At 52.0% G+C, this 27,088-nt stretch overlaps 4 protein-coding genes across 4 annotated transcripts; 3 read left to right on the plus strand and 1 right to left on the minus strand.

Annotated features, from left to right (window-relative positions):
• Positions 1-1,723: 1,723 nt before the first annotated feature.
• On the plus strand, positions 1,724-2,368 carry GUITHDRAFT_121511 (hypothetical protein; the record flags this gene model as incomplete). Its single annotated transcript, XM_005819239.1, has 1 exon — positions 1,724-2,368. The coding sequence occupies one exon, from the start codon at positions 1,724-1,726 to the stop codon at positions 2,366-2,368; it is 645 nt and encodes a 214-aa protein (XP_005819296.1).
• A 6,711-nt stretch (positions 2,369-9,079) lies between these two features.
• On the minus strand, positions 9,080-9,572 carry GUITHDRAFT_156365 (hypothetical protein; the record flags this gene model as incomplete). The annotated part of the gene is made up of 2 exons (XM_005819240.1): positions 9,080-9,380; positions 9,429-9,572. A coding segment is annotated over one exon (174 nt), but the record flags the coding sequence as incomplete, so codon positions are not given.
• A 3,164-nt stretch (positions 9,573-12,736) lies between these two features.
• Positions 12,737-16,029, plus strand: GUITHDRAFT_121513 (hypothetical protein; the record flags this gene model as incomplete). Its single annotated transcript, XM_005819241.1, has 11 exons — positions 12,737-12,787; positions 12,852-12,873; positions 12,927-12,969; positions 13,222-13,318; positions 13,591-14,340; positions 14,490-14,593; positions 14,758-14,869; positions 15,140-15,243; positions 15,422-15,478; positions 15,532-15,664; positions 15,925-16,029. The coding sequence occupies 11 exons, from the start codon at positions 12,737-12,739 to the stop codon at positions 16,027-16,029; spliced, it is 1,578 nt and encodes a 525-aa protein (XP_005819298.1).
• A 6,467-nt stretch (positions 16,030-22,496) lies between these two features.
• Positions 22,497-24,229, plus strand: GUITHDRAFT_82410 (hypothetical protein; the record flags this gene model as incomplete). Its single annotated transcript, XM_005819242.1, has 4 exons — positions 22,497-22,802; positions 23,026-23,213; positions 23,418-23,474; positions 23,719-24,229. The coding sequence occupies 4 exons, from the start codon at positions 22,497-22,499 to the stop codon at positions 24,227-24,229; spliced, it is 1,062 nt and encodes a 353-aa protein (XP_005819299.1).
• Positions 24,230-27,088: the final 2,859 nt, after the last annotated feature.

A 27,088-nucleotide genomic window follows, 5' to 3' on the forward strand; every position in this document is an offset into this window, starting at 1 on the left:
CCTCTCCCTCTCCCTCTCCCTCTCCCTCTCCCTCTCCCTCTCCCTCCCCGACTCCTCATCAGAAAAGTTCTTTTTCTGGAGGTCCATCCGCATACCCTCATCCCCGCTTCATCACCTCCATTTATGGAGACATTCCTCCATCTATAGAGGCAGTCAGAGTCTATCCAAACGGACGATGTGGAATCGAGTAAACTCGAAACGGTGTGTTTTACAATGACTTCTTGGGATGGTCCTGACCTCTCAATCTGAAACGTCAGAACAATCTCGAGATCCCACTCCTTCGACGGGCTCAGCGGCTTCGAGTCCGATCGGGCTCGGACCCGGTCTCAGTGGTCTGTCGCCGCCGCCGGGGACCGTACTGCGCGGCCTCGGCAGTGTGGCCTGACGGCTCTGATGAGAGAGCCGGGCCGGCCGCGCCCCAGGCTGGGCCGCCGCCGGCCCCGCCGGCGGGCCGCGACTGAGGCCCGGCGCGCCCGGCCGGAGGCTCGGACTCCGGGAGCCGCCGCCTGGCAGCAGCACTGCCCGGCCGCAGCCGATCGCCCGGGCCGCCCCGGCCCTCAGCACCGCCGTGCCACCATCAGACCGTACTGGCAGTGGTGGTCACCGCAGTGGTCACTGCTGACTCGCCGAGGCGCCCCCCTTTCAGTTACGGTTGCACTGCATTGTCACCGTCACTGCAGACGGCCCTGCCAGACCGGACCGGACCTAGCTCAGGCTAGTTCCGAGTTGTCTTTACTCAAAGTTAAGTTAAAAATCAGTACGAGGACCGTACAATCAGACGGCCTAGCTAGTACTCGGAGCCCGCCCAGCTGAGAGGCCGCATGATCCGATCATGATCCGATCACTGCCGCGGGCGAGACTGTCGGACAGCTGGGCCCGGCCCGGGGATCCGTCAGTTGATGCTTCCGTTGGACCGTGACGTTGCTGGGCGGCCCGATTTGATCGCTATCACATCAACCGCCAGGACATTTTCAACTTTTGAATCATGGGTAAATAGGGGGTGGGTGACATTGGGGGTAGGGTACTTTTTCATGATTGACCAACTGAATCTAGATGTGGGGTAGGGTACTGGATATAAGATCAGCAGGGGGTGGGTTGAGCGGAGATCCTCTGCACGAAAAATATATTTTTCAAAGTTCTAAATCTGGATATTTGTCGAAAAGATGCTTTTTCATTTCATGTTCAGAAGATGAAGGCGTGACTGAGTTTTGGATAAGCAACCTCCCCCTCCGTCGACTCCTTGACTCCCATCGCGCCAATCTCTTGAGACCAACCACTTGCCCCTCCCCCCAGCCTCCACGCAGCACAGTCCTGATCTACCCGCCCCCCCCTCCCCCCATCTCCACCTGGCTCCTTCAGGCTTCTTGCTCCTCGCCCTTCCTCTCCCTATCGGCTCTCCTTCCACCTACTCGCTCCTTCTCCCAACCTCCATTGAGCAGACGTTGCCGATCCTGCTCTCTTTCACGAGGATAGATCCTCTTGCTTCTGTGCTCATAGCCTGAGCCATCAGGACTCAGGGCATCATTGATTCTCTTCGATATATATGACATCATCTAAATTCAACCTGTCCCCGCATCCAAGGTTTGAACAGTTGTGGCAAGGCAAACCACCAGCATTTGAACCAGCCGAAGATATCCCTATTCCTGCCAACAGCGAACTCCTGGCCTCACCTTTCGTGTTTGGACTTGGCTTTAATTCGAACACGTTTGAACCTGCCTGCGACATGAATGAAGCCGAAGGGTCCCTGCAGGACGTCGATTCTCCGGAATGTGTCGTGGAGCACTATGAAGAAGATCAAGAGCTCGCGCCTGCCAACCTGCACCAGCCTCTCTCGTTTGTTTCGTCGGTGATCGATCCCCCATCCATCAGCAGCAACTTGGAGGACATGTCGCTCGCTCCTGAAAGCTTCAGAGAGTCTGTGTCCTCTGCTCCGTCCAGCTGCCAGTCTCGCCCAACCTACTTCGATGTCCTGGGAGCCGGCAACACAGCCGAATCCCCAGACATGGGGCAGGAGGAATCGAGCCTGGGGAGGAAGCGACGAGCAGACGACTCAGCAGCAGCTGGATCATCCAAGAAGCGCAAGCCTGTCGAGTACAAGATCTCTTGCAAGGAGGGCGGAGAGTACTGCATGCGCAGGATCCGAATGCCGTGGGAGCCTGAGGAGAATGATGGCTACGTGATGTGCGAGAGGATATTGAGCAGGCTGAATGATTGTGCAAAGGCTGCAACGACGGGCCTGTCTTACAGTCATCTCTTCTACATAGACGAAGAGCGCGATGAGATCTCGATCAAATCCGACCATGAGCTTTGGGTTGCCATCATGCACTTCAAGGAGAAAGACAAGGCCGTGCGTCTCATTGCCAGATAATCCTCAGACCCCTGAGATTGAACTCGGATTCTAGATTCTTCTAGATCTTAATATGGAAAGTTTCTTCGTGCTCGTTCTGAAATTCTAGCCTTCGTTGATCCTGAAATACCCTTTCTGATCACTTTCTTACATTTTTCAACCTGTGTTGGTGTGTTGGTATAATCAATTGTGCATTAGTAAATTATCGTAAATTGCTGAAAAACATGGCTAGCAATGTCATAATCGATGATTTTCACTTTCGAAATTAGCATACATCCAGCAGAAATCTCGAGAGCGTCAAAGTGTACGTCTGGCAGGAGAATGCAACAAATACACGAGTGTTCGAAGATTTCGAAGTTTATTCTTTAAGTTTACTCATGTCAAATCTTCCTCATCAATTTAGAATCCCCCTAGCGATCTCCTTCACATTCACCCCTCGAATGAAACAAGATCTTTGAACCGTCCTCGAGCTCCACCAACCCATGGCTCCCTTCCCCCTTGTTCCCGCTCCGTCCGACCCGATCCCCGTCGCAGCGCGTCGTTTGGATCTCAAGAGCCACAAAACGAGATTACTACACATGCTGGAAGTAAAGTAGAGTTTATTACTGTCATAAGTCACTATTAGCAATTGTATAGTTAAATCGCAACGGTTCGTCATCTCGGTAAAAGCCGACGGCCCGCCCCCAGACAGGGCGTTCCACACCCACACCACGATCAGATTGCGTGAGCATGCTCGTCCGACCTCCTTGTCGTGCACCCTGTCAACTCCACCTGACTGACAACATGCCGTCAACTCTAACCCTGCCAGAATAGACTCGTGCCAGCATGCATGCCGCGCCGTGAGGATACTCTGTGACTCTTCGTCGTTGGGTCGTGTTGCTCACTCGGTGAACATCACTGAAACAGCAATATTTTGATGATGAATGCTTCCCTGTTGTGTGCTCAATGAAAACAATGGCTTGGATCATCTGAAACACGTCGTTTACTTGAACACATGGTTACATACATCACCTTTTCACAGTAACATACAAAGACTAGAAAACAAACAGAGGTAAAACGGAAATTCCAACAGGCAAACGTCGCTGCTTTCTGAGAATCAGTGCGTCAAGCTATATACTCTGAAAAACGTGTATTGGAGCTGCAAATCCTGAATGGAAGACCCAAACATCGCGGGCATTCGCTTGAAGTGAGGAAGTTCATGCAGTAGTAAAAGCCTTCGTAATTTACCGTTTCATGTTGTTGATGTTCTACATGACAGACAGCATCGGGCATACTACATGAGAGAATCATGCAATGTATGTGATGCTGGAATCTCATACAAGTGCAGAATGACCTGCACACGCATCCGATCTTCATTCTGTCCACACTGCATGTCCCGCAGTTGAACTTGAACGTATCGGTGGAACAAACAGTTGACAGTTGGAAACAAAGAGTGTGTTGTGGTACAAATTGACAACTGGAATCTAACTAGGATCACCTATAGATTTAACTTAGATCTTAACCCATTTCTCAAGTTTAACTCTAAAGTTACTAGAAGATCTCGTCAGGGTAGTGCTCCCACTTTAGTAGTGATGTCAGGGGTGTCTTCGTACTAATTTTAAGCTGAATTTAAGCTAAAATTAGTACGAAGACACCCTTGACCATACTACCAGGAGCAAGTATAAAATACTATTAAAGACCGCGCACAACTTACAGAGAGTTGTGAGGTCGATTGTTACAATAATAAAGAAAGTTTTGAGTATCATTGAAAATCTATTCTTGGATTTGAAATTCTTGCTAATGGAAATTTAGTTCTTTTTTGCCTTCCCTCCCATAGCCATACACTCCCTCGCAGCACTCCCTCGCCATTCCACTAGCGCTGCTCTGATCCTTGAGATGATGTTCTTGCTTCCTATACGCATTCCCTTTCGCTCTTGTGAGCAGAGAAATGATCTCGAGCATTGCTTCTTGCTTGGAAGCATTCTTCTTCTATTCTTCTCCTATTCTTCTCCTATTCTTCTCCTTGCATACGTTCTTTTGAGCACACATCCTTGTTTCACCTTTATCAGTTGTCCTTATACTGACAGCGTCTTGCCACAAACGATTCTGATGTCCTTTCTCGCATTGTCTTTGCATGCAGTGCTCTTACCCCCTTCCCCCCCTCCCTGCCTCCAGCCCCGTTCCTATCCAAACCACCTATCGTATCCTTCCATCCTACTCATTATCAAATCCTACCCTATTCCATCCACTGGTAAAAGAAGGATCCACTCCCCAAAATCTCTGTCTGCCATAAATTTCATTGGCTCTGCTGATCATTGCCTCAGGTAAAACCGTGCGTTCTATGAGCGTCATGGAGCACACCGACCACCACCGTACCTTCAACCATCAACAGAATCCTCCTTACGAGTTAGGTCCTGCTCACCCTGCCAGCAGCTACTCTGAAAGCTCGCCGCGTGGCCAGCATGAGACTTTCTCTCATGTTCTGGCCTCACAAGGCTTCCCCCCGGCCCAGTTTCCCCAACATCACTCTAGCCCCAACACGATCAACGATTTTTTTCATGACAGCGTCTACGATAGTGCGTCCTCCTGCGTCTCTGGGAGGCCTTCGTATTATGATGTCTTGGGAGGTGGAAAAAGTGGGGAAGCAGAAGCAGCAGCAGCAGCAGCAGCAAACGCAGGTGCAGATGGAGCGGGTTGGGAGGGCAGCGCACCTGCATGGCATGAAAGTGTTGAACCAAACATTGGAAATAATCCGGTGCCACGAAGTCATGACGATCAATCTTCTTCACAGATCTCATCGTTTCAGAGTCATGCTCCCTCTTCTCAGATCTCATCGTTTCAGAGTCATGCCCCTTCTTCTCAGATCTCATCGTTTCAGAGTCATGCCCCTTCTTCTCAGATCTCATCGTTTCAGAGTCATGCTCTTTCTTCTCAGATCTCATCGTTTCAGAGCCATAGTCCTTCTTCACAGATCTCATCGTTTCAGAGTCATGCCCCTTCTTCTCAGATCTCATCGTTTCAGAGTCATGCCCCTTCTTCTCAGATCTCATCGTTTCAGAGTCATGCTCCTTCTTCTCAGATCTCATCGTTTCAGAGCCATAGTCCTTCTTCTCAGATCTCATCGTTTCAGAGTCATGCTCCTTCTTCTCAGATCTCATCGTTTCAGAGCCATACTCCTTCTTCTCAGATCTCATCGTTTCAGAGCCATACTCCTTCTTCACAGATCTCGTCGTTTCAGAGTCATGCTCCTTCTTCTCAGATCTCATCGTTTCAGAGTCATGCTCCTTCACAGATCTCGTCATCTCGTGCTCAGCAGCACTCCTTTCATGTTAGATGCTTGACGGATGGCTTGGAAGATATACGAACAATCCAGATTTTCTCTCGCAGTTTGGAAGGATGTCTCGATTTCTTCGTGGGAAAGGAGCTTCTGCACAAGTTGAATGACAGCAGGATGAGGGGAACAAGGAGGCTGGAGCGACTGCTGTACATCGACGAAGAGGGTGATGAAGTCGTGATCTTAACTGATCATGAGCTGTGGGTAGCTAGTTTGCACTTTCAGGCCAACGAGCCAATCCAGCTAATTGCCAAGTGACGGTCACCTAGTTTGCAGGCTAGTCACTAACAGTAACTAGTAGTAAGTTCAACGGTTCCTGCTCCCAGGCTGATAAATTGTAACGCACCGTGCACACGGTTGCAGCCTCGGAAGTGACTTTATCGTTCAGAACTTCGAGGGCCAAGTTCACTGCGACCGTGACGGTTTGAAGATGAAAAGGCTTGTTTCTTTGCGCTGAGTGTCGGTGGCATGGTAGTCGCCCGGCCGGAATCATGCGGCTCCCGGGACCCCCGGCGGCCCGGGGGCCGGGCCAGTCACGGTGCCGGGACCGGGAGTGCCACAACAATCCATTGGGTTCTCAACTGGATTTTATTCCGTCTCGGCGGGGTCTTTTTCTACCTGGATTTTTCTGAATGAATAGGTTTTGGATTTCAAAGCGAAAATTTTCCTTGAAATGTTTTACTTCTGTCAAACCACGCCATTTCAAATTGTGGGATCCTGCCAGCACCGTGCCATTTCTGGAATTTTTAAACGTTGTACAGAATGTACCAATGTTGTACACGGTGTCAGTTTGGGAGACTCACGTTCAAGCAGATCGCGCCCTGTGGGCACCATGTTGTGAGATGCATACATCAATGTGATGACAAGAACATCTTTTGATGCCAAATTTGACCAGATTTGAATGTATCATGTGGGAAAACGACTGCATTTCCTTTAAGCAGAGTGTTTTGAGGATGATCATCGGATGCATATCATGTTGCAATAAGAATTTTGTGGAAAGGAAATATTTGAATCTCAGTTCGTTGAGTTGCGTGTAAATGCAAATATGCTTTGAAGCATTGTGAGCATAGTTGTAACTGTGCATTGACTTGTAATAGTGTAAGGTATGCATTCAAATTTGCATGCTCACGCTATCCAATAATTGTGTGACTTTCCTTGTCATACTTGCACTGAAACACCTCAATTCTGATGTGCCAAAGCCCTGATCAGCTGTTTTCACACTTTCAGAAGGGAAACATGAAAGGAATCGATCAGAGAGGCAACCTTCGAAGACATAAAGGAAATGCTATTCTCCTTATTGCGATGACGGCCTAGCTTCCTGAACCAGAATGCTTCGTCGGTTGTATATGAAACATATTTCAAGAGACTTGCTGGTGCTTTGCCATGATTGCATTTTTTTAGGCTTCTCCCAACGCATTCCACAACAGTTTGAGTCTTGTGAAATGCTCTCAACAGCCAGTGGCATGGCGATTGTAACATGTCATTGGAGTTTGAGAGGCTGGGGGAGGAGAGATGAGGGGAGAGGGGAGGGGGGAAGGAGAGGGGATAGGAGGGGTTGGAAGGAAAAGCGAAGCCTGGGAAGTATTGATATGCTGATCGCGAGAGACTGGGAGATGCCAGAGGAGAGACGGTTTACTCAAGACCACTAGCGAGGAAGGGAGGAGGGCTTGGAGGAGAGGCGAGGAAGGAGAAAGCTTCGGGTAGAGACGGTTTACTCAAGACCACTAGCGAGGAAGGGATGCCTCAGAGCCTCCTGTGCAGTCATCCTCGTGCGGGCATCGATATCGAGGCAGCAGCGGTTGAGGAAGTCCCAGATCGCATGTTTCTCCTCCACCACCAGCCAGCCCTTGCCTCCCGCTTTCGCTCTCAGGGAGCTTGATAAGGTCAGGGCATAGCTGAGATGCCGTTCGAATGGTAGCATCCCCAGGCTTCCCGCCACCATATCACCCTCATCCTCATCCTCACCCTCATCCTCATCCTCATCCTCATCCTCATCCTCATCCCCATCCTCATCCTCATCCTCATCCTCATCCTCATCCTCATGATACAACAACAACAACAATACCAACAACAACAACAACAACAATACCAACAACAACAATTTTACTTCAGCGTCGAGCTTGCATTCTTCGATGACATTTCTGATCTTATCTCTGTACTGACCCGTTTACCCATAGTTGTGCTTCCACTCAGCGTCCATGCTCTTGATGTGCATGCGCAAGCTGCAGTGCTCAGACCATACAGTCAGACCAGCGCACTTACTTACACAATGAGTGTACCAGTAGATCTCCATGACCGCCATGTTGTCATGTACAGACAAACAAACAAACCAACAGTACGGACAAACGAACAAACAAACAGTACGGACGAACGAACAAACAAACAGCACGGACAAACGAACAAACAAACAGTACGGACAAACGAACAAACGAACAGTACGGACAAACGAACAAACGAACAGTACGGACAAACAAACAAACGAACAGTATGGACAAACAAACAAACGAACAGCACGGACAAACAAACAAACCTTCCCTTCAAATTTCAAAGTGTTAGCAAATTTTTTGGATGTGTGAAATCAGATTGGTTACATGTTATAATCAGACGCAATGGGTCGGGCACGCATGTCGCGCCAACGATGATTGTTTCCTGGGGTTGCAACACGCATAAGCCCACAATCAGCTGCGTTGAGAGGCATCGAGACTAGAAGAAATGGAGATAATATGTCCTCCAATGAAAACATTGACTTTCAAGATGTGCCACCTTCCAGTTTACATAAACCCCTGTTCTTGAAGATTCAAAGTTCCTTCCTATCTCAACTTCAGAGTTCGATTGAAGTTCGATGGACAAATAGCACCCTGTGCTTACGGGTTCTTTTAACTCCTGGTTGTTGAATCCGCTATCATGAAGATCACGATGATCTATGCCAGGTTGTTCACAGGTGCGTTTCCGCTTGGCAACAAATAGCAACGCTTAGCAGATGTGATTGTTTACACATCCTCATTGTCATCCCTATTGTGATCAGTAGAGTTTCAATTGTCTTTGGTGAAAATTCAAACCTTGTTGCCAACATGATTCATTTAGGATCCTGACACCTCTGTTTCGATTTGCATGCAACATCATTCTATTTGTTTGCATCTCCTTCTTTTGAAAAGTGTATCTCAGAGTGTTATACGGTCTACTGTGACATCCTCCCGAAGTTCCTCCTGTCCATTGCGTGCTTTGTGTTCTGTGAGCCGCTACTACCAGGACAGTGCTGCTTCAGAGCTGTTGTATACAAGGGACCACAGTAATCACCATCATGGTGAAGCATCTTTTATTTGTTGGCAAATAAACAATCTTCAGAAACTGTTATTACGCAGATTCAAGTTTGCATGACTGATACAGCCTTTGCCTACTCTATATATCGCTTGATCCCTGGTATCACAGCCTAGATGTCAAACATGCAATACTATCTCGGAGTGTGCAAGACACTTTCCTGAAATTGCATGGTTGGAGCAATTGCGAGAAAGGATTTGCAGAGAGAATAAGCATTTGCACGGGTTGTCATGAAAGATGCTTCATCAACATCATCGGCAATGCCGCAGTAACACGATGATACGATTCACTGCCGTGATTATCAGCGTAGAAAGGAATCTCATATCGACACGTCTGAAGCAAGCATCTGATACAAACGATTATCTTCTTAAAACTCTGAATATCGCCAACCATATCATGTACCTGCCATTGTCCAATCAGCACATCTACAGTGTTCCCGATGCAACTCACTGGCCATGTAGGTTTGTGCCACGAAGGATACCGTAGACCATGAGACAGAGAGAAACACAAGGTAGACACTGTTTCGTATGATGTTTTTGCTTACCATCACAGTTTCAAAATACATGCTGAGATCGGCTGTTGCTATGCCATCTTCTGTCCATTCTGAAATTACACTTGAACATTTTGAATGAATCGTCATTGTGCAAGAATTTGAATTTTTGGCTCAGCTTTGACATCATCTTCGGCCTAAGCTAAGTGATCTAAGTGGTCTTAGTGCAATTTGAGGCAGCGTGGTAATGATAGAGATGTTGCATTGGCTTTATGTTGAGGAAGAGATGTTGAGTTCAAATCTCTTGCTACTTCTTGAATTTCACAGAAGAGACCAAGTCATCACAAATAGACAAGTAACCGTATCTTCGTTTCCTGCATACTAATGCATGGTTAGATTCGAAGTCTCACATTGTTCATTATCGTCCTTACGCGCGTCAATGGGACAATCTCACCATCTCTTGTTCGTCGAGGGAGGGGGGGGCTGGAGTGGAGACAAATGGGGGGACCCCCTACCCATCATTTTCCCATTTGAAATTCAGAGACTGGGGGGTAGAGGGTGAACCTTGGTCAAATTCGAACCGTAAAACTCGCAACGCTCGAGAGTGTGACCCACCCTACGCGAAAAGGAGGTTTGGAGTGGAAATAATGGGGTCAAAGGCGTGGCGATTCAAACCCACATCGCGGCCACCCCCTCGAGTATAAGACTCTAGCTCAGGTGGGTGCTGTTTGACCACGCGTTCGAATCCTAACGGCAATCGAAGAGATTGCTTTTCAGCGTCAATTCCACTACCAGAATGCCCAAGACTTTTATGATTCTCGCCCACTCCTGAATTCAGACTACCTACCCTGACTTCATCTCTTCTGAAACATACGGGTGGTGTAGAGGTGATAGTCGAGGGAGCTCTGCCGGCCCACGGGAAATGCTGATGATTGACAGTACAAACTTAGTACGGAGGGGAAAAGGGGATCCTGATACAAAAATCCTTGAACCCGGTAAAACTCAATTATACCTCGGTACAAACAGGCTAGCCTGGTACAAACAAATCCAGTCGAGAACCCAATGGAATGCGGCCCGGGGCGCAATCGAGTCGGAGCCGGGACCCGGCCCCGCCGGGACTCTCGACTCCCGAGCCTCGGAGTCTGCGCCGCTCAGCGGCTTCATACTATGATCATCGGATAGCGCCACCGGGTCCCGGCCAGAGTCCAGTGGGGCGCGGATCGGACACTGCGGCGGCCGCCGGCGGCCGCCGGCACTCAGTGCGCCCGGGCCGGGCGGCCGCTCTGAGCCCGGCGGGCTCAGCCCGCTCGGAGCTCAGCGGCAGCGGCTCACCACGGTGGCACTGCGGGGGCACCGTCCGTCGGAGGCCGGGGCGGCCGCGTGAGCCGTACTCACTGCTAGCCTGTTTTCAACTTACTATCAGTTAACTTTGAGTAAAGAAGGGCCAGCACTAGGCTACGGCACCGTACGGTGACGCCGGTACAGTCACTCAGTGTCACGGGCCTGGCAGTGTGCCGCCGGGGCCGGCCGTTGAACTTCGGAAGGTCCGACCGTCGCCGGCCCGGGCGCACCGGGGGCCGCGCCCGGCCCAAGTTGCCGCCGCGGCGGCGGCGCCGGTCCGTGACCGTCCGACTCTCACTGCGGCGGCTGACGCCCTGCCGGGGTCACTCGGCCCTCGGCGGTGACCGCCCCGGGTCTGGCCGGCCGGGCTGGGGTACTGACTAGTCCGGGAGTCCGCCAGGCGGTCGGTCGGGACTGATGACCGTAGTCCGATGAATCTTTGACGGTTACACTTCTTTCACTTCGTTACATAAATACAGTAAAATACGAAAACCTCTCTTTTCGAAACCCATTCGGACCCCTACCCCTCTTTTTTCAGGATTGAATTGTATTTTTGAGGTCGGTGGTATTTGTACCCCTCCTTCCTACCACTTTCCACCCCTGTTGCTCCTATCGTTGCACGCGTATCATCAGTTTCGATAGTTGGAGTTAGAGTACCCCTGAAAAATACATGAAATTGAATATCACCCGTCCCAATGAGTCCAATTTCACCCGTACTTGTCGTAATATTTGTACCCCTACCCCTCAATGATCCTGATGGATCTGCTATAGTCCCCGGCTGGGGTAGTTTATGAAAGAGGTGGGGTGCATTTAAAGAAGGGGTAGGGGTTTGAAATACACCGGTACCAAAAGGGTGGAGACCAGGACAGCAAATGTGAGGAGAAATCACAGGCAAAATGAAGGGTACTGACAGTACATAGTAGGGGTTCTGACATAACTCCTTTTCTGAAACAGCTAAAAGGTAGGGGTACTTCTGTTTTTGAGTGGAAGGGGGTACATCCAATGATCGATTTTCGAGTAGGGTAGGGTAAGTCCTGAAGCTGGAATCAGGGTTGGGGATGGTGTGGGGGTACAGTAGTGGGGTTTGGGGGGAGGGTACAAATGAGGGTGGGTCGCTATGATTCCCCAGATCCGGGGGGTAGGGTCAGAGGGGTAGTGGGGGTTGGAACTTCATGTGCAGGAAATGCTTTACGCAAGCAGGAAACAATGAAAGAGGGACGATGGAGGAGCGCGGGGAGGGAGAGGATGGGAGGAGAAAGGAGGGAAGGACCAAGGCAGGCAAGTCAGAGGAGTAGCAGAGCAGGGATGAGTACGGAATGGATGAGGGTAAGGTAGAGCAGTGCGCAGCAGGAGCTATCTGTTTTTTTGCAGACCCCTTGTGCCGAGAGGGTCAGAGCCATTGTGATCACGGAAGGAGATGAAAAATCAGTAGAAGAGCCAGAGATGGGTGAAATCATAAGAAGAATAGTAGCATGGACGAAAGGCAGCGAGATAGGAGAAGGATCGGAGAATGCATACCTCAAAAAAGATCGACATTTCTTGCTCGGCATTGGCTCCAAGGTTCAGACTGAGCGAAGAAACCAGAACAATAATGACATGGCATGCAATGAATTCAAGTTTCTGTCGAAATCTTGGCCTTGTTGTTGACGTTTCGCCGCAGTTTAAGCCTTTTGAGCTGGAGGACCGTTGATCTCTGTGAAGCTGGAAGAGCTATACCAAGCAGAGGTACAAGATGTCGATGAAGTTCCAACGATGATCTACGACATGTCGATGTAGATAAGATTCTGTGTTTGAGTTGTATCGATCCATGTATCACAAGACACTGCAAACTCACTTTTTGGGGTGGAGCAGTTCGGTGACCTTTCGAACTTTCCCAGGACTGGGATTGCGTGAGAGCCGGTAGAAGGTCCCGTGAAACTTTTGCAACATGAAAGACGAATCGGCGGGTCCGGAATGGTTCCTCTCCTACTCGGACAAGGTGAGGCCTCTCGGAGGATAAGAAGAGGAGGATGCTGATGTGACAATGACGCGATCTATCTCAGGTGAACATCGCCGCCTGGAGAGGTAGCTTGCAGCTGCTGTCTTTCTCCCGTCTTGTTGTTTCTGATTGTAACCAGGGCCTGACTGCAACAAGAGACGAAACAAGACCATCACGACAATGTGATGCTTGGATCCTTTCCCTCCCCCTTGTTGACAACTATCGCTGACCTCCACTCTTCGTCCTGTCTGACTACTCCTGTTCATGCCCTCCTTCACCTTTCCTCCCCCCCTCCCCCACCCCCAACTCACTCACTCACTCACTCACTCACTCTCCTCGTCGCCCTCCGCTCTTGTTCCTCTGCTTCCTTCTTCTCTCCTCCTGTCATTGTATGCACTTGATCTGGCTCACCTTGTGACACCTTGCTCCAACAGTGTCTTGAGTCCTTTCTGGGACTGGGTTGCTTCCTTGGTTCCAAGAACTGTCGCTCCGAATATTCTCACCCTTGCCGGGTTTACGTGCACCCTGCAGGTTCAAGTCTCACCCCTGATCTTCTCCTCCCTCCCTCCTCCCTCCCTCCTCCCTCCCTCCATTCTTGTACCTTCCTCCCCTCCCTCTCCTCCCTCCCTCCATTCCCTCCCTCGCTCCACTCCCTCATTTCTACCTACCTACCTACCTTTTGAATCGCTGATTAACCCACTCTGTCCCCCACACCCACTCATTCCCTTCCCGCTCGATACCTTGCTCCCCCCCTACCCCACCTCCTCCTCTCCTCCCCCGCAATACTCACAGATCACTCTCAGGCGTACTACCTCGTCTACTTCCACATGGACCAGAACCCACAGATCGTGAGCTTCACCGCCATGATGCTGATCTTCGCCTATATGACCCTCAACTCCATCGACGGGATCCACGCGCGGAGAGTGAGGAACGTGTCTCCAGTCGGAGACCTCTTCCGAAAGTCCTGCGACAACATCGGCTGTGTCTTCCTCACCCTTACCCTCCTCAGTGTGCTCGGCATCACTGAGGGAGCGACAGCATGGTACATCGTGCAAACAACACAGATGTTCTTCATGATCGAGCAGATGCGAGCATGGATGCAACCCTCTGGCGAGCTGATCCATGGCATCTTCTCGGGCCCCGGGGAGGCTCTCGCGCTGCTCATGGCGATCCTGGGGGTACGCGCGACCTTCGGGCTGAGCTGGATCTACAAGACGTATGTGCACGTGATGAATTCCTATATCATCCCCTATGTTGTCAACTACTTCGTCCACACCCGCGTCTGGGACGAGGGGGACCCCGACGCTATCGGCCGGGACACAGTCAAGTGGTTCTACTACCTGATAGCTGGGATCGTGGTGATGACGGCTCTTGCGCTGGGGAAGGAGAGATCCCGCTTTTCCTTGCTGATCTGCATCTGCTACCGGCTCATCCCCGCCGTCTTCATCTGGATCTCAGGCTCCTCCTTCTCCTCCTCCTACACTGACCTCAAGTCCGTGATCTGCGATGGACTCTTCCTCTCGGTCTTGACTACCGACATTGTTGTTGCCAAGGTGAGCTATCTTGCCTCTGCTCCTCTGCATGTCCTCCCTCCTCCCTCGCTATCCCCTCTCCCAACTCCTTTCTCTCTCCCCCTCCCTTCCCCTCCTCGCTTCCTCTCTCTTCCTCTCTCGTTCCCTACGTGTCTCACTGTGCTTGTCAGCGAGCGAGACGAAGGATCCACCCTTGGGTGATACTGATGTGCATGGCATCGATCTTCAACTACTTCATCAGCCTCGGCCTCGTCATGTTCTACTACGTTACCATGTTAGCCTCACTTCCTGCTCCCTTCTATCCTATCCTTCCTTGCGTTTCCTTCCCTTCAATTGACTTCGATTCACTTCACACACACCCCTCCCCAATCCTCCCCCTCCTCCTCTCCTCCTCCTCCTCCTCCTCTCCTTCTCCTTCCTGTGCTGACTTGCTACTAGATTGGCAGAGCTTTCTCTCTACATGAATCTTCCTCTCCTCACTCTGACCACCAACGTCTACTGCGACGGAGTCTACGACCTCTGTCATAAAGGACACAAGAACCTCTTTCAGGTACTAGCTCACCATCCCGTGTCTTGTCCTGCTACCATCGCACATCGCTCCTTCCTTCTCTCCTATGTACCTCTCGTGCCTTCTGAAGATGTGGAGTACACCATCTCATCGCCGTTCGCTTCCGCTGCGTTGCTTGCTCTCTGCCCATCTCTCCTCCCCTTCCTCCCCTTCCGCCCCAATCTTGCTTTTCTCCATCTTCACAACTTTTCCTGCCATTCACGTCCCTCCCCCCCCCTCTTCCTCGCGCTCCTCTCACCTCACATGCCTCAGGCTGCCCTCACCTTCGGCAACCGGCTGCTTGTCGGCGTGATGTCCGACGAAGATTGCGAGCAGTACAAGAGGAGGCCCATCATGACGACTGATGAGCGTTGCAAGTGAGATGCTTCCTGCCTCCTCGTTTCATCTTCCTTCCTCCCCTCCCCATCCCCCTCCCCTTCCTGCTTCTCCCTTTCTTTCCATCATTTTCTTCCTCCTTCAACCCCCGCTCTCCTTCTATCTCCTCCATCCATCCCTCGCTGCAGCTTCTATTTATTCCTCACGATCGTGTCCTAGGGAGGTCAACTCCTGCAAAGCTGTCCACAAGGCTATCCCCCTCCCCCACGACTACAGGTGGGCTAGCGAGCTCTGCCGGCTGCGTCAGTTAAGCTGACCGCTGCCAACAGCAAGACAGGGCTGACGCGCGAGTTTATCGAGGAGCACAACATACACATTGTAGCTCATGGGGCAGAATACAACCTCGACAACGAGGCCTATGCCAAGAAGATTGCTGAAGGAGCTTGCATCGACTACTACAAGGTCCTCTTCCCTCCCTCCATTCTGTCTCCGCCCTCTTTCCGTCCTGCATTTCTCCTGCCTTCTGCCTCCTGCTGTTCTCCTTCTTCCTTCCTCTCTCCTGCCCCCTCCCTACCCGCTTCACTCGGCTCGCCCCTCCCTCTCCCCTCGTCCCTCAACTCCCTTACCCTCACTCCTATCTTCCCCTTTCTCCTCCCCCCTTCCCTCCTCCTCCCTTTCTCCTCCTCCCTGCTTTGCATTGGCTGCTCTTGATTCTCGTCTAGGTTCCGCGAGAGATGGGCATCACGAGGACGTTCCCGAGGACGGAAGGAATATCCACCTCCGACCTGATCAAGAGGATCGTGAGCCGTGCGGACGAGTTCACATGAGGAGACACACAACCGACGAGCTCGGACTCAATTACAACCAACACAAGGAAAGGATGCAAAGAGGAGGATGAAGAAAGGAAGCAGGGAGCAACGATAATGGGGGACGGAGGAAGGGGTGAACGGGCTACTTGACACTCTCAGGGTGTGGAGGCGGCAGAGCTTGTCAGTTTCTTCGTCCAGCTCGAGTGTTTGTGTGTACCATACGTATGCGAAAGGCAAGCAGCAACGAGGAAAGCAACCAATCTTGTATGTACAAGCAGACTCATAATCTAAAATAAACTTCTTATTCATTGGTCGTGCTCGTCATCCCTAGCCTCGAGCTCCTTCACTTCCCCTCCTTCTTTGCCTCTCCCTCGGAGTCGTAGTTGGGATCACGAGGATCGAGAGGGGCGTCCCCTTCATCTTGTCCCTCCACTCCCCAGTTTCCCTTTCCTGCCCATCGCACCCTCCAGTCAGCTCACCTCACATGAGCATGCACAGCGAGCGGAGGAGGACGCACCTGCTCCGTGCTTCTTCATCTGTTCGTTGTGGGTAGCAGAACCGTATCCTATGGACGCAGTGTGAGAGAGGCGAGAGGCGAGAAAGGGAGGGAGCGAGAGGCGAAGTGAGGGAAGCGAGAAGAGCAAGAGGAGAGGAGAAGAGCAAGAGGAGAGGAGAAGAGCAAGAGGAGAGGAGAAGAGCAAGAGGAAGAGAGAGGATCGGATACCTGCATGGCGATCGTGTTTTTCGTCTTGGTTGGGTTTCGTCATCTGTTCAACGGTTAAGGGGACGATGGGGTGCAGGCTTTCAAGACAACATAGGTAACGACAACATGGGTTACTTGAAGACAACACAGGCCACGAAGCAACGAACATCACAGCCCCAACGTGCCTCACACGTTGCATGCACCCTCAGGTTGTTTCTTGGTGTTCTCTTGCTGCCCGATCTTGCCCACCTCCTTTTCTCTTCTATCACAAGGAGAATCCAACAAAATGGTTTCTACTGCCTCAGACGCTCTCTCTCGCTCTTGGCCATCCAAAAAAAATGCTGAGCTACACAATCACAATCCATATCGAATTTTAATCAAGGGGATCAGATCATAAGTCTTGCAAAGAGCACCTTTACCGTCTAGCCCTCATTCCCTCTCACGGTACCTAGCAATCTGCCTCCTCGCAATGAAAAAGCTCTCATTTTACATTTCTGATCTCTTACACTCTTGTACTTCACTGTGGTTGTTACATCCTTCTCTCCCTTATCCTCGTTACACATCTCTATCCTCCTCCTCCTTCGCCTTCACCATGGTGTTCTCCTTCTTCCGCCCCTTCCTCTCCCTCTTCCTCTGCATGCGACCAATATAAAAACGATTCCCAGTTGTATGTTAAAAAATATTGTATAGAGAATATCGAAGGTTCTAACGATTTATATATATTCATTATCCTTTATCAGAAATTTTATAGGTAAATATTGCTTGGAAGCTTATGAATGATCAATAAATCATAATGATTATATATATTGGAGGCCGGGTCTGCGGAGCTGGGGGTCGCATCATTGTAATATTAAAATCATTTTGTTTTCTCTGCCCCAGAAACTACCAGCGTTTCGTGTCAAATAACACTTTTTGGTTTTTATTTTCAGGCTCAGATGTTCGAAACCGACTTATAAGTTCTATAATTAGATACACATTCTATTTTCAGGCACCTGAGTATTTTAAAACTTTCCACCGGTGCTGTCATTCAGTGCCTCCGGCCGGGCCCTGGAGCCTCCGCCGGTTCCGATTTCCGATCGCCGATCACGGACTCTGCCAGACTCAGAGTCACTGTGTCACTCAGACGGTCGGACCGTCCGACTCGCCGACGGACCGGCGATCGCTGAACTCCGGGACAGCCGCCCGGGGACTCAGCCCGGACGCGTTCAACACTGTTGCCGCACCGTTGCACTGCCGCAGCCCCGGGCCCGGGCCGGTGGCACTCAGTGGTGCCCGGCGCCAGTCCGACCTGTGACCGCACCGGCGGTGACGGTCCGGACGCTCCCACAGTCACCGTGCCAGGCCGCCGCACCGTCACGCCGCACGGTGGCCTTACTGCTGGCCGCTGCGGATCGCTCCCAGGCTCCGAGGCTCAGGCTGGCAGCGCTCGGCCCGCTTGTCGCCGGGCGCTCGGCCCCGCCCGGCCGGGGCCGCCGCGCGCCGCGGGCCCGCGGCCGCGACGGACGGTCACAACTGACCGTGGCAGTCACGTGAGCGGCCGGGCCGCGGCGCCGCGGCAGTGCGGCTTCCGAGTTCAACTGAGTAGTAGTAGTAGCCGCTAGGCGGACTGAGCCCTACTAGAACCGTGACACTCAGCCGGCTGCCGTGAGTGCCGCGCCTCGGCCAACCGTCGCGTGTCCGAACTGAACGGACTCTTCGGCGCCGGAACTCGGACGGCCGGTCAGGGGCCGCCCGGCCGCTTCGGGCGCCGCCCGCGGCGGGGGCGCGGCGGCGCAGTGGGCAGTCCGGTACCGTCCGCGGCGGGCCGATCACTAGGCTACTCTATCTTGCTTCACATCAATTCTTCAAAAACATTCGCATCGCTTGGCAAGTTGTGGCAGACTCGACTCTTTTTCAAAAACTCCATAGCCTCGATGTGACCCGGCGCAATGCAACATGAAACTCTGTTTATTTCAAACATTTTTCCTTTGTGAGACTGCCAAAATGACATTCGCATCAAATGTCAGTTTATGAGTAAGAGAGTAAGTTTGCAAGAGTGTAGCTTGCAAAGACATCTTCGTGTCCACGCTTTTCACTCGTGCGTTCTGGTTCCTGGTCTCATTGGGCCTAATTGGAGACCATAATCGTTCTCATCAGCAGCTAGATGGATGGTCATGACAGAGAGTTTTTGATGTTTCTCATAGCGTTGTGTATGAAGGATTTTTCTCGACTCACGATTTCTCTGGAATAAGATGTAATCAAGTTTTGAATGAACTCAGTGTTGTATCCATGAGGATCCGGAACCACGGATACTCGTCGGATACTCTGCCGGATATTCCCTATATAGGCGGACGCATCTCGTGCGGACGGCCTCCTGAATTTCCCCCACTTGCATGCACAGTGAGTGTGGTGGTTGTGCGTAGTTTACCTCCCAGTAAACTTAGAGACTTCTATTTCCTGCTTCCCAATCTTCTTCATCCTTACTTTACTCGTGTCGTTGACAATCTCTGTGTTGTGTATACAACACTCAGTCTCACAGTCTGTCTCATATCACAGTCTATATGATGTCTGACATCACAGTCTGTATGAAGTGTGACATCACAGTCTGTATGATCTTACAGTCTGCATGACTTCTGCCCTCCTCCTTTCCTCCTGCCCCACCTCAGCTGAGCCTGCAAGGGGTAATCTTGAAGCCTGGTCAAGTGTCCGACTCTTCGAAGAGGTCAAGGGTCATGAATAGATAAGATATTCGTTTTATCCTGTCTGAAATAATTGCATTTCGCTCTGATGTAGTTCTAAATTGCCGATAAACCTACATTTCAATATCCAGTCATTTTTAAAATAATGTTTTAATACCAAACGCTGTGAGTTTTCACTGTCTCTTTGAAAGTGCTGACATGCTCAGTCATCAAAGTGATTTCCCCAAAATACCTTTCGAAATCACCCCACCCCTTCAGAAATAATCTGTATCCGCATATACCCACCCGTACTGTCGGCTACGGATGCATTACTACGACTGTATACCCCCACCCCCTCAAGTTTCCTGGTTTCATCACCCCTGTACCCCATCCTCCGACTCCAATCTCCGGACCTTTCGGTGTGTAAACAATCACTAGGGTGGGGTAATATGTACACCCTTATTTTATCAGGATTTTATTTCATAATAAGGGGTGGGTGATTGGTTTGTATCCTTTTTGGGGGGTAGGGTCACTATCGCGCTCAAAAACCTGTTTGAACCGCCTAGGGAAGTCACCAAGACTGGGTGGGGGTGAGGGGTTGAACAAGGGAAAATGGGGGGTAGGGGTGTAACGTGTAAGGGTAGGCATGGAATGCTTCATTCCAAAAGCAACCGATTCGCAGGTGGGGGTTCCTTTCAGAGGGGTGATAACCACATGGGGGTGGGGTAGTGAAAGGAGCAAACACGCTGATCAGGGGTAATAGAAAGAAAGGGTTGGTCTGGGACACCCCATAGAGCTTTAGATGGCCTTATGGACCGGTCAAAATAAATGGAATAGTACGATTATTTGGAGGTAGGGTATTCAAATGAAGGGGTCAATGTAGTCATGTACCCCTGGTCGAACAGCGAATTTGGAAAATGTTGCAAAGGGTGGGGGCGAGGGGTGAAAAGGTCCGCGAAGAGTACGTGGGGTACTTTTGTAGGGGGTAGGGGTAGACACGTTCTGGGCAGGGGTAGGCACAAAAAGTTTCGGATCAGTTGTCAGCGCCCGGCATGTCCTGGGAGTGGAGAGGGAACATGGCGGGAGCTGGAGAGGGCGGGCGGGCGGGTTGACGGGCTGGTCATGCTGGGGCAGGGGGTGATTGGGGAGCTGACAGACAGAGAGGAAGGGATCGACTCGGTGGAGAGTCTAGTGATACGTAGGTAGAGCTGAACAACTTTAGGCTAGGTAAGAAATCTTGTGTACTTCGACAAGAGGACGTGGATATTGGACATAGGTGGAGCAGTGGTAGAGTTTTTGAAATCGTGAGAAGGAGAGCAGGATAAAAATGCGGGGAAAGTTGGAGGTAGTGGAAAGGGAGGGGGGGGGTCGGAAGAACAGTAGTGTGTAAATACACCATGGAGAAACTGGAAATAGGGAGGCCATAGCCGGAGGGATTTGGTTCCAGCTCAATCTGAAGAAGCAGACTAGTCGATGACCTGCTAGTTTCTGACTCGGTTCTCGCAGGGAAGGGTTAGACTTCGTGAACGATGTCTACGCTTGTGGACAGTTCCGGTGCCAAGGGTTTTCAGAAGGCCCCTTACAGGCAGAGGAGGAAAAGCAAGACATCCCTGACGGTCAATGTCAGCTGCTCCTGCCTTGCAAATGTCCATCCCGATGCGATGAAAATGCCGACGAATGTCAGGACGCCAGAGCCCATCCCCGAGTGGTCGGTGCGGGCCAAGGCAAGATGGAGGAAGGCGATCTGGTATGTGACGCAGGAGGCGAAGAAGAAGCGAGCTCTCCGCTCCTCTATCCTGAAGCGATCCTTCAAACTCTGTCAGAGCCAGTCCCCTCCCACTCCTTCCATAGTCTCCGTGTTCCGACGAAGATCCAGCTTCTCTACGAAGTCACCGGCCAAGGGCTACTTCAAGGGAAGGAAGAACTCTGCAGTACTCCTGCAGAATGTCAAGGAGGCGAAGTCAGGCCAGCTCTTCCTGTCATCAGCGTCGGACATCAGCCCTGCGCATAAGGAGGCGATGGAGGCGTCAGTGAGCTCGAGCTCCTTCTCCATGAACAGGCTTCGTCACTTCTACATGACCGATGTCTGCGAGGAGATCCCTTCCGTCCTCAACTCGTCCATGTACATCCTTGCCTGCTGGGGCGCGACATGCTTCGTCACGTTCGTTCCTGACCTCCATCAGTTCTTCTACGCTGGATCGAGCTCATTGCTCACACAGATGGTGCAGTCGTGCTGGATCCTGTTCGCTTTGGACTTCATCATGAGGTCCCTGTGCCAAGACAAGTTTGTTGGCTCCATGTATTTTATCCTCGACGCGATTTCCATCATCTCCCTCCTCCCGGACGTGATCGGCCACGAGCTCTCCGGCTTCCTCCTCTACTTCCCCTTGAGGATCATGGTGCTCGCCCGCAGCTGGCAGACAGCACGGGCGGGCTCGCACATGGCCTCCTTCCTGGGACTGTACATCGACAGGACGAGGTCAGACTCGTCCTTCCCTCTCAATGTTCTCGGGGTCAGGTGGGAGACTCAGGACGAGTCCAAGATCGATCACGAGCTTGACAGGAGCATCGTCAAGCGCTGCTGCGCGACTGTCGGCTGCCTTGTCTTGCTCCTGTGCCTGCAGGCCGCCATGGTCCCACCCATGGAGAAGCGATTGACGCAGGATCTGAGGATGCTGGGGACCTCCTTCTACTATGGCGCGAACGCGAACGTGAAGAACAGGGCCTTCGCTCCTATCGTCTCCTCCTACCTGCAGGAGTACAGCCGGGCTAACCTGGAAGTGGTGTACCTGGAGCTGGCGGGCGTGAAGGTCTACGGCGACAAGACGCGCATCGAGAGCCTGAGGATGTATCCAGCCGAGGGCGTGCAGACCTGCCTGGTGGACGAGAAGCTGGGGAAGTGCTGCGTGCATCTGGACCAGCGGGAGCTCGCGCGCAGCTCGGCTGGCTTCCGGCTGCTGACGGCATTTGTCGTCACCTTTGTCCTGTTCTTCTCCTCCTGGAGCCTTGCTGGGCTGCTCCGCCGGAAGATCATCCGCCCTCTCGACAACATCGCGAGCAAGATCCGCAAGATGGTGGATGACCCACTTCAGCCCTTGTCCTGCGATCGGCACACCCAGCCCCAGATGAAGAAGATCGAGTACGGCCTCTTCAGCCTCGCACGCCTGCTCCAGCTCGGGTTCGGAGAAGCAGGAGCGAGGGTCATCTCAAGGACGCTTGCGAGCGGGACCATCTCGGCGCTGGACACGAACAAGCCCGGCTCGATCGTCAACGCCTTCTTCGGCTTCTGCGACATCAGGAACTTCACGTCGCTCACGGAGGTGCTGCAAGCCGACGTGGTGAAGCTCGTCAACGGGGTGGCGCGGAGGCTCCACGACAGCGTCGTTGAGTTCCATGGGGATCCAAACAAGAACATCGGGGACGCTTTCTTGGTGAGACACCCTCTCCCTCCTCTGCCCTCTTCTCCTCCTCCTCCTCCTAATCCTCATCCTCATCCTCATCCACCACCTCCTCCACCTCATCAGCATCAGCATCAGCATCATCACATTCCCCCGCCGCGCTGCAGCATTCCCCGCCTTCCCTGCTTCCCTTCCTCTCCTTCCGCATGGACAGTCCTCCCCTCGGCCTCCTTGCCGTAGCTGACGCCTTGCTCAGGTGGTGTGGAAGCCCAAGAAGGGGATCGAAACGATCCAGGATGTGGCAGATGCCGCGCTCAAGTCATACATCCAGTGCATGCTGGAAATTGCAAGGGACACAAAGCTCAACGCGCAAATCAGCCGGCCTGCCGTTCAGGAGCGAATGCCGGGCTTCACAATCAGGATGGGGTTCGGACTTCACTTTGGGTAAGTCCCTCCGCTCCATCCTCTCTCTTTCTAGACTGCTCTTATTCCTCCTCCTCCTCCTCTCTATCAACATCACCATCTCCGTCATCATCATCATCATGAACACCACCACCACCACCACCACCATATTTCTTCTGTAACAACCACACCTTCCTCTTCTTCGATCTCTGACACCCTTTTTCTTGATCCTGACCTTCACTCCAGGTGGGCTGTTGAGTGTGTGATTGGCTCCAAACACAAGGTGGATGTGTCTTACCTCAGGTGACAACCTTCAATGCACACCATCCCCCCTCTTGCCCCCCCTCCTCCTCCTCCTCCTCCTCATCCTCCTCATCCCCATCATCATACTCGTCTCACTCTCCTCCTCCTCCTCCTCCTCCTCCTCCTCCTCCTTTCCTCAACACGAACGCAAATGCCCTTGTCTGAGCCACAATCTCTTCTTTCACTCGTCTCACTCTCCTCCCCCTCCCTCCCTGTCTCTCACCATCGCTGACTCCTCCCTCAGTCCGGACGTCAACATGTCCTCTCGCCTCGAGGCAGCCACCAAGCAGTACGGCGTCTCCATCCTCATGTCCGGCGACGTCGTCGGCCTCCTCTCTACCGACGCTCAGCGTCTCTGCCGCCGCGTCGACCGCGTGACCGTCAAGGGGAGCAAGTCGCCCATCGATCTCTACACCTTCGATGAGCCGACGCTGGTCAGTCAGGGAGGGACCGTCCCCGACGACGTCGACTTCTCCTCCATCCGCTCCAACCAGAGCTTCTTCTCCGTTGTCCGCCCTCGAACGACCTCCGAGTTCCGCAAGGAGTTCGAGCAGGCGATCTCCCTTTACCTCGGCGGCATCGACGGCTCGCTGGCGGACTGGGAGGAGGCGCAGGTCAGGCTGGATCGTTGCCTTGAGATGGAGCCCTTCGACGGTCCCACACGAGCCATCAAGACTTACATAGAGGAGGCGTCGGTGATTCCGAAGGAGATGAGGAAGAGGTGGAAGGGGTACAGGGCCTTAGAGGAGAAGTGATTGTACAGTACTTGTAGTTAAACTCTCATGAAGATAATTTTACATCCTCCTCTACCTCCCTCTCCCCTGCACATGCTACATTCACTCTCCCTCCCTCCTCCCTTCTCTGTCTCCTTCCCACCCTTCTTCCTCCGCTTGCTCCCCTCTGAGATCGCACCCTGCATTCCCGCCATCTTAATCTGCTCCTCCTCCTCCTCCTCCTCCTCCTCCTCTTTCTGATTCCGTCCTCTCTCCCCTCCTCTCTCCCCCTGCCTCCGTATCATCGAGCAGGAGGAGCGGGCCGCATGGCGCCATACCTTCGCCTTGTGCCTTCCTCCCCAAGAGAGATGCTCCTGACCAGTCGATCCAAAGTCCGCATGTTTGACCTGAGCTCCTCCTCCCGCTTCTTCTTCACGCGTTCAAAGTAGTCCTCCTCTCCCTCCTCGTCGTCTGTCCAGTCCGCCAAGTTCACTCCTTCGTCCAACCTCCTCGTGCTCCTACTCCCTCCATCCCCCCCGTCCCCTCTACTTTGCTCTCTTCGCTTCTCCTGCTCGCCTCTCCTCCGCGGCATCCTGCGATACAACGCGGAATCACCTCCGAACATCGTCGAGCAACAGCGTGTCATTGTCACCTGGCGGCGGAGGAGGCGGAGGAGGAGGCGGAGGAGGAGGCGGAGGAGGGTCTTGCTTCTTGCTTGCGCAGCTGCCGTCGTTGGGAGATCAGGAAGTCGATGTTTGCATCGACCAGCCCAGCGGCTGTCATCTGACGACAGACAAGATCAGATCTGTGTGTTCTCTTCCCCAGTTCAGCCTCAGCACTCTCCTCCAGCCCTCCAAGGCCTCAAGCATGTCAACTCACCAACTTTGATCGAGGCGCATGGCCGATCTTCAGCTGCAGCTGGACGTCCATCATGCCTCGTTCGTCGTCTCTCTTCTCTCCTCCTCCAGCTCCTGAGGTCTTCCTCTTGCTCATCCTCCCCCCTCTCTCCCGGTCCTGCTTCCCCTTCGTATCCCTCTTCTTCTCTCTCCTCTGTGCTTGCTGATCCGCCTCCTCCCCCGCCTCCTCCGCTAATGTAGAGGCTCCTCCGCCCATAGTTGAGGACAAATTTCGGAACCAGCAACGGTATTGTAACGGTGATCAAGGTTATTTAACTGTTTTGTAACGAGTAAAATGTAACGGTTCCCTGTAGCTGGACTAACCGCTTAGGCCTTGGCGGTGATGTGCGGAAGATCTCAAAGGGGGGGTGGGGTGATCTTCAGGTCAAAGTACCGGTGGTTTTGAGTACTTGTGAGCGGGTGGGGAAGAAAGGTTCAGGTTACTTCCTTATGGAGCCTGTCAGCACTAAAACAGTTTTATAATATAAAAACAAGTAATAAGTAAATATGGTTTTATTTGCTGACGAATATGTTGGTGGGATGGGAAAGCGAAGAGAGAGGAGGCGAACAGGAGCAGGAGCAGGAGCAGGATCAGGAGCAGGAGCAGGAGCAGGAGCAGGAGCAGGAGCAGGAGAAGGAGCAGGAGAAGGAGCAGGAGCAGGAGAAGGAGAAGGAGAAGGAGACGGAGTCAACATGAGAAGAAGGAGAAAGAGAAGCAGCAGCAAGATCAGGAAGGTCACTACCTGAAACAAGGAACAGGAAAAGGTAGTTGGAGCAGACTTTGAGAAACAGAGAGAATGAATATGAACCAGAGGATATTCAAGCATAGCAATGTTCTGCTCATCAAGCTTTTTCAGCAAGCAGAAACGTAGAAGAGAAAGAAATTTGACTGCGAAGAACAGATTCGTTCCATGATGTAGAATTACATGAAAACAGATTGAAAGAAGTTTGTCGTCGTCAGAACGAGCGTACTGCTGTGACGATAGTGTGGAATATTTCGCAGATCATGCGGGAATGAGCGAAATCGCGTGCAGGTAGAGGATCAGGAGAGGATGGGCAGGGAGGAAAAGCAGCAGGAGCAGGAGCAGGAGCAGGAGCAGGAGCAGGAGCAGGAGCAGGAGCAGGAGCAGGAGCAGGAGAAGTGGGTGAAATGGGCAGTGCAAAAAGTACCCCCACCCCATGGTTTGCCACCCACCCAGTGGACAACCCGAAATTTAATCATGGAAAATTGAAAATTAATAGTAATATTTGAAAGATTTTCAGTAGGAGAGCTCGGCAAACTGTTGGCCATAGAACGTCTTTTCGTTTTTAATCTTTTCTCTAAATATATTTAAAATAATATCTTTAATTATGGTACCAAAGCGTTGTGATCTTTCATATCCTGTTTACCATCGGAGGAATTATGTTGGGGGTGGGGTACTCTTCAGAGGGAGTCAAAAGGGGTGCTTTCAAGTAATGATTCGCCCAGTCAAAAGGGTAGGGCTCACTCGGACTGATGTCATTGAGGGGTGGGGTGGGGGATAACGCTCGCTTACTAAGTTGTTTACTGCATGTTTCAATGGTGAACGCGCAATGTGGGTTTTAGAGGCGCATGAGGATTTGGCGCCGGATAAGCAGGGAGAAGCAGCAGAGGGAGAGAGGAGGAGGAGGAGGAGGAGGAGGTTGTGCACAGCATGATGGAGGCTGCTCCTTCCCTCCTACATGTCGGTGGCTTGCTTGCGTCGTTGATGTTGGAAACCCTGCAGGCATCATTCGCACCTCCCATCCTCTCGATGCTCTGCATGTGTTGTCTTGTAGATTGTATTTGAATCCCCAGCGGCATGACGCATCCTCTGCCTGCCCTTCCCTCTTGAGAGGTTGTGCCTCGTCGTAGGAAGATGAAGCAAAGGTGAAATTGAGTAGATGCTGATAGAACGCTTTACCTTGGGGCCGTGGATCCTCGTCTCTCGGAAATCGGGAAACCCAGAGAGAAAGGGAGAGGAGAGAGATGGAGAAGGAGGAGAGG

This window comes from Guillardia theta, assembly GCF_000315625.1.
Source record: "Guillardia theta CCMP2712 unplaced genomic scaffold GUITHscaffold_235, whole genome shotgun sequence".
Taxonomy (NCBI): Eukaryota; class Cryptophyceae; order Pyrenomonadales; family Geminigeraceae; genus Guillardia; species Guillardia theta.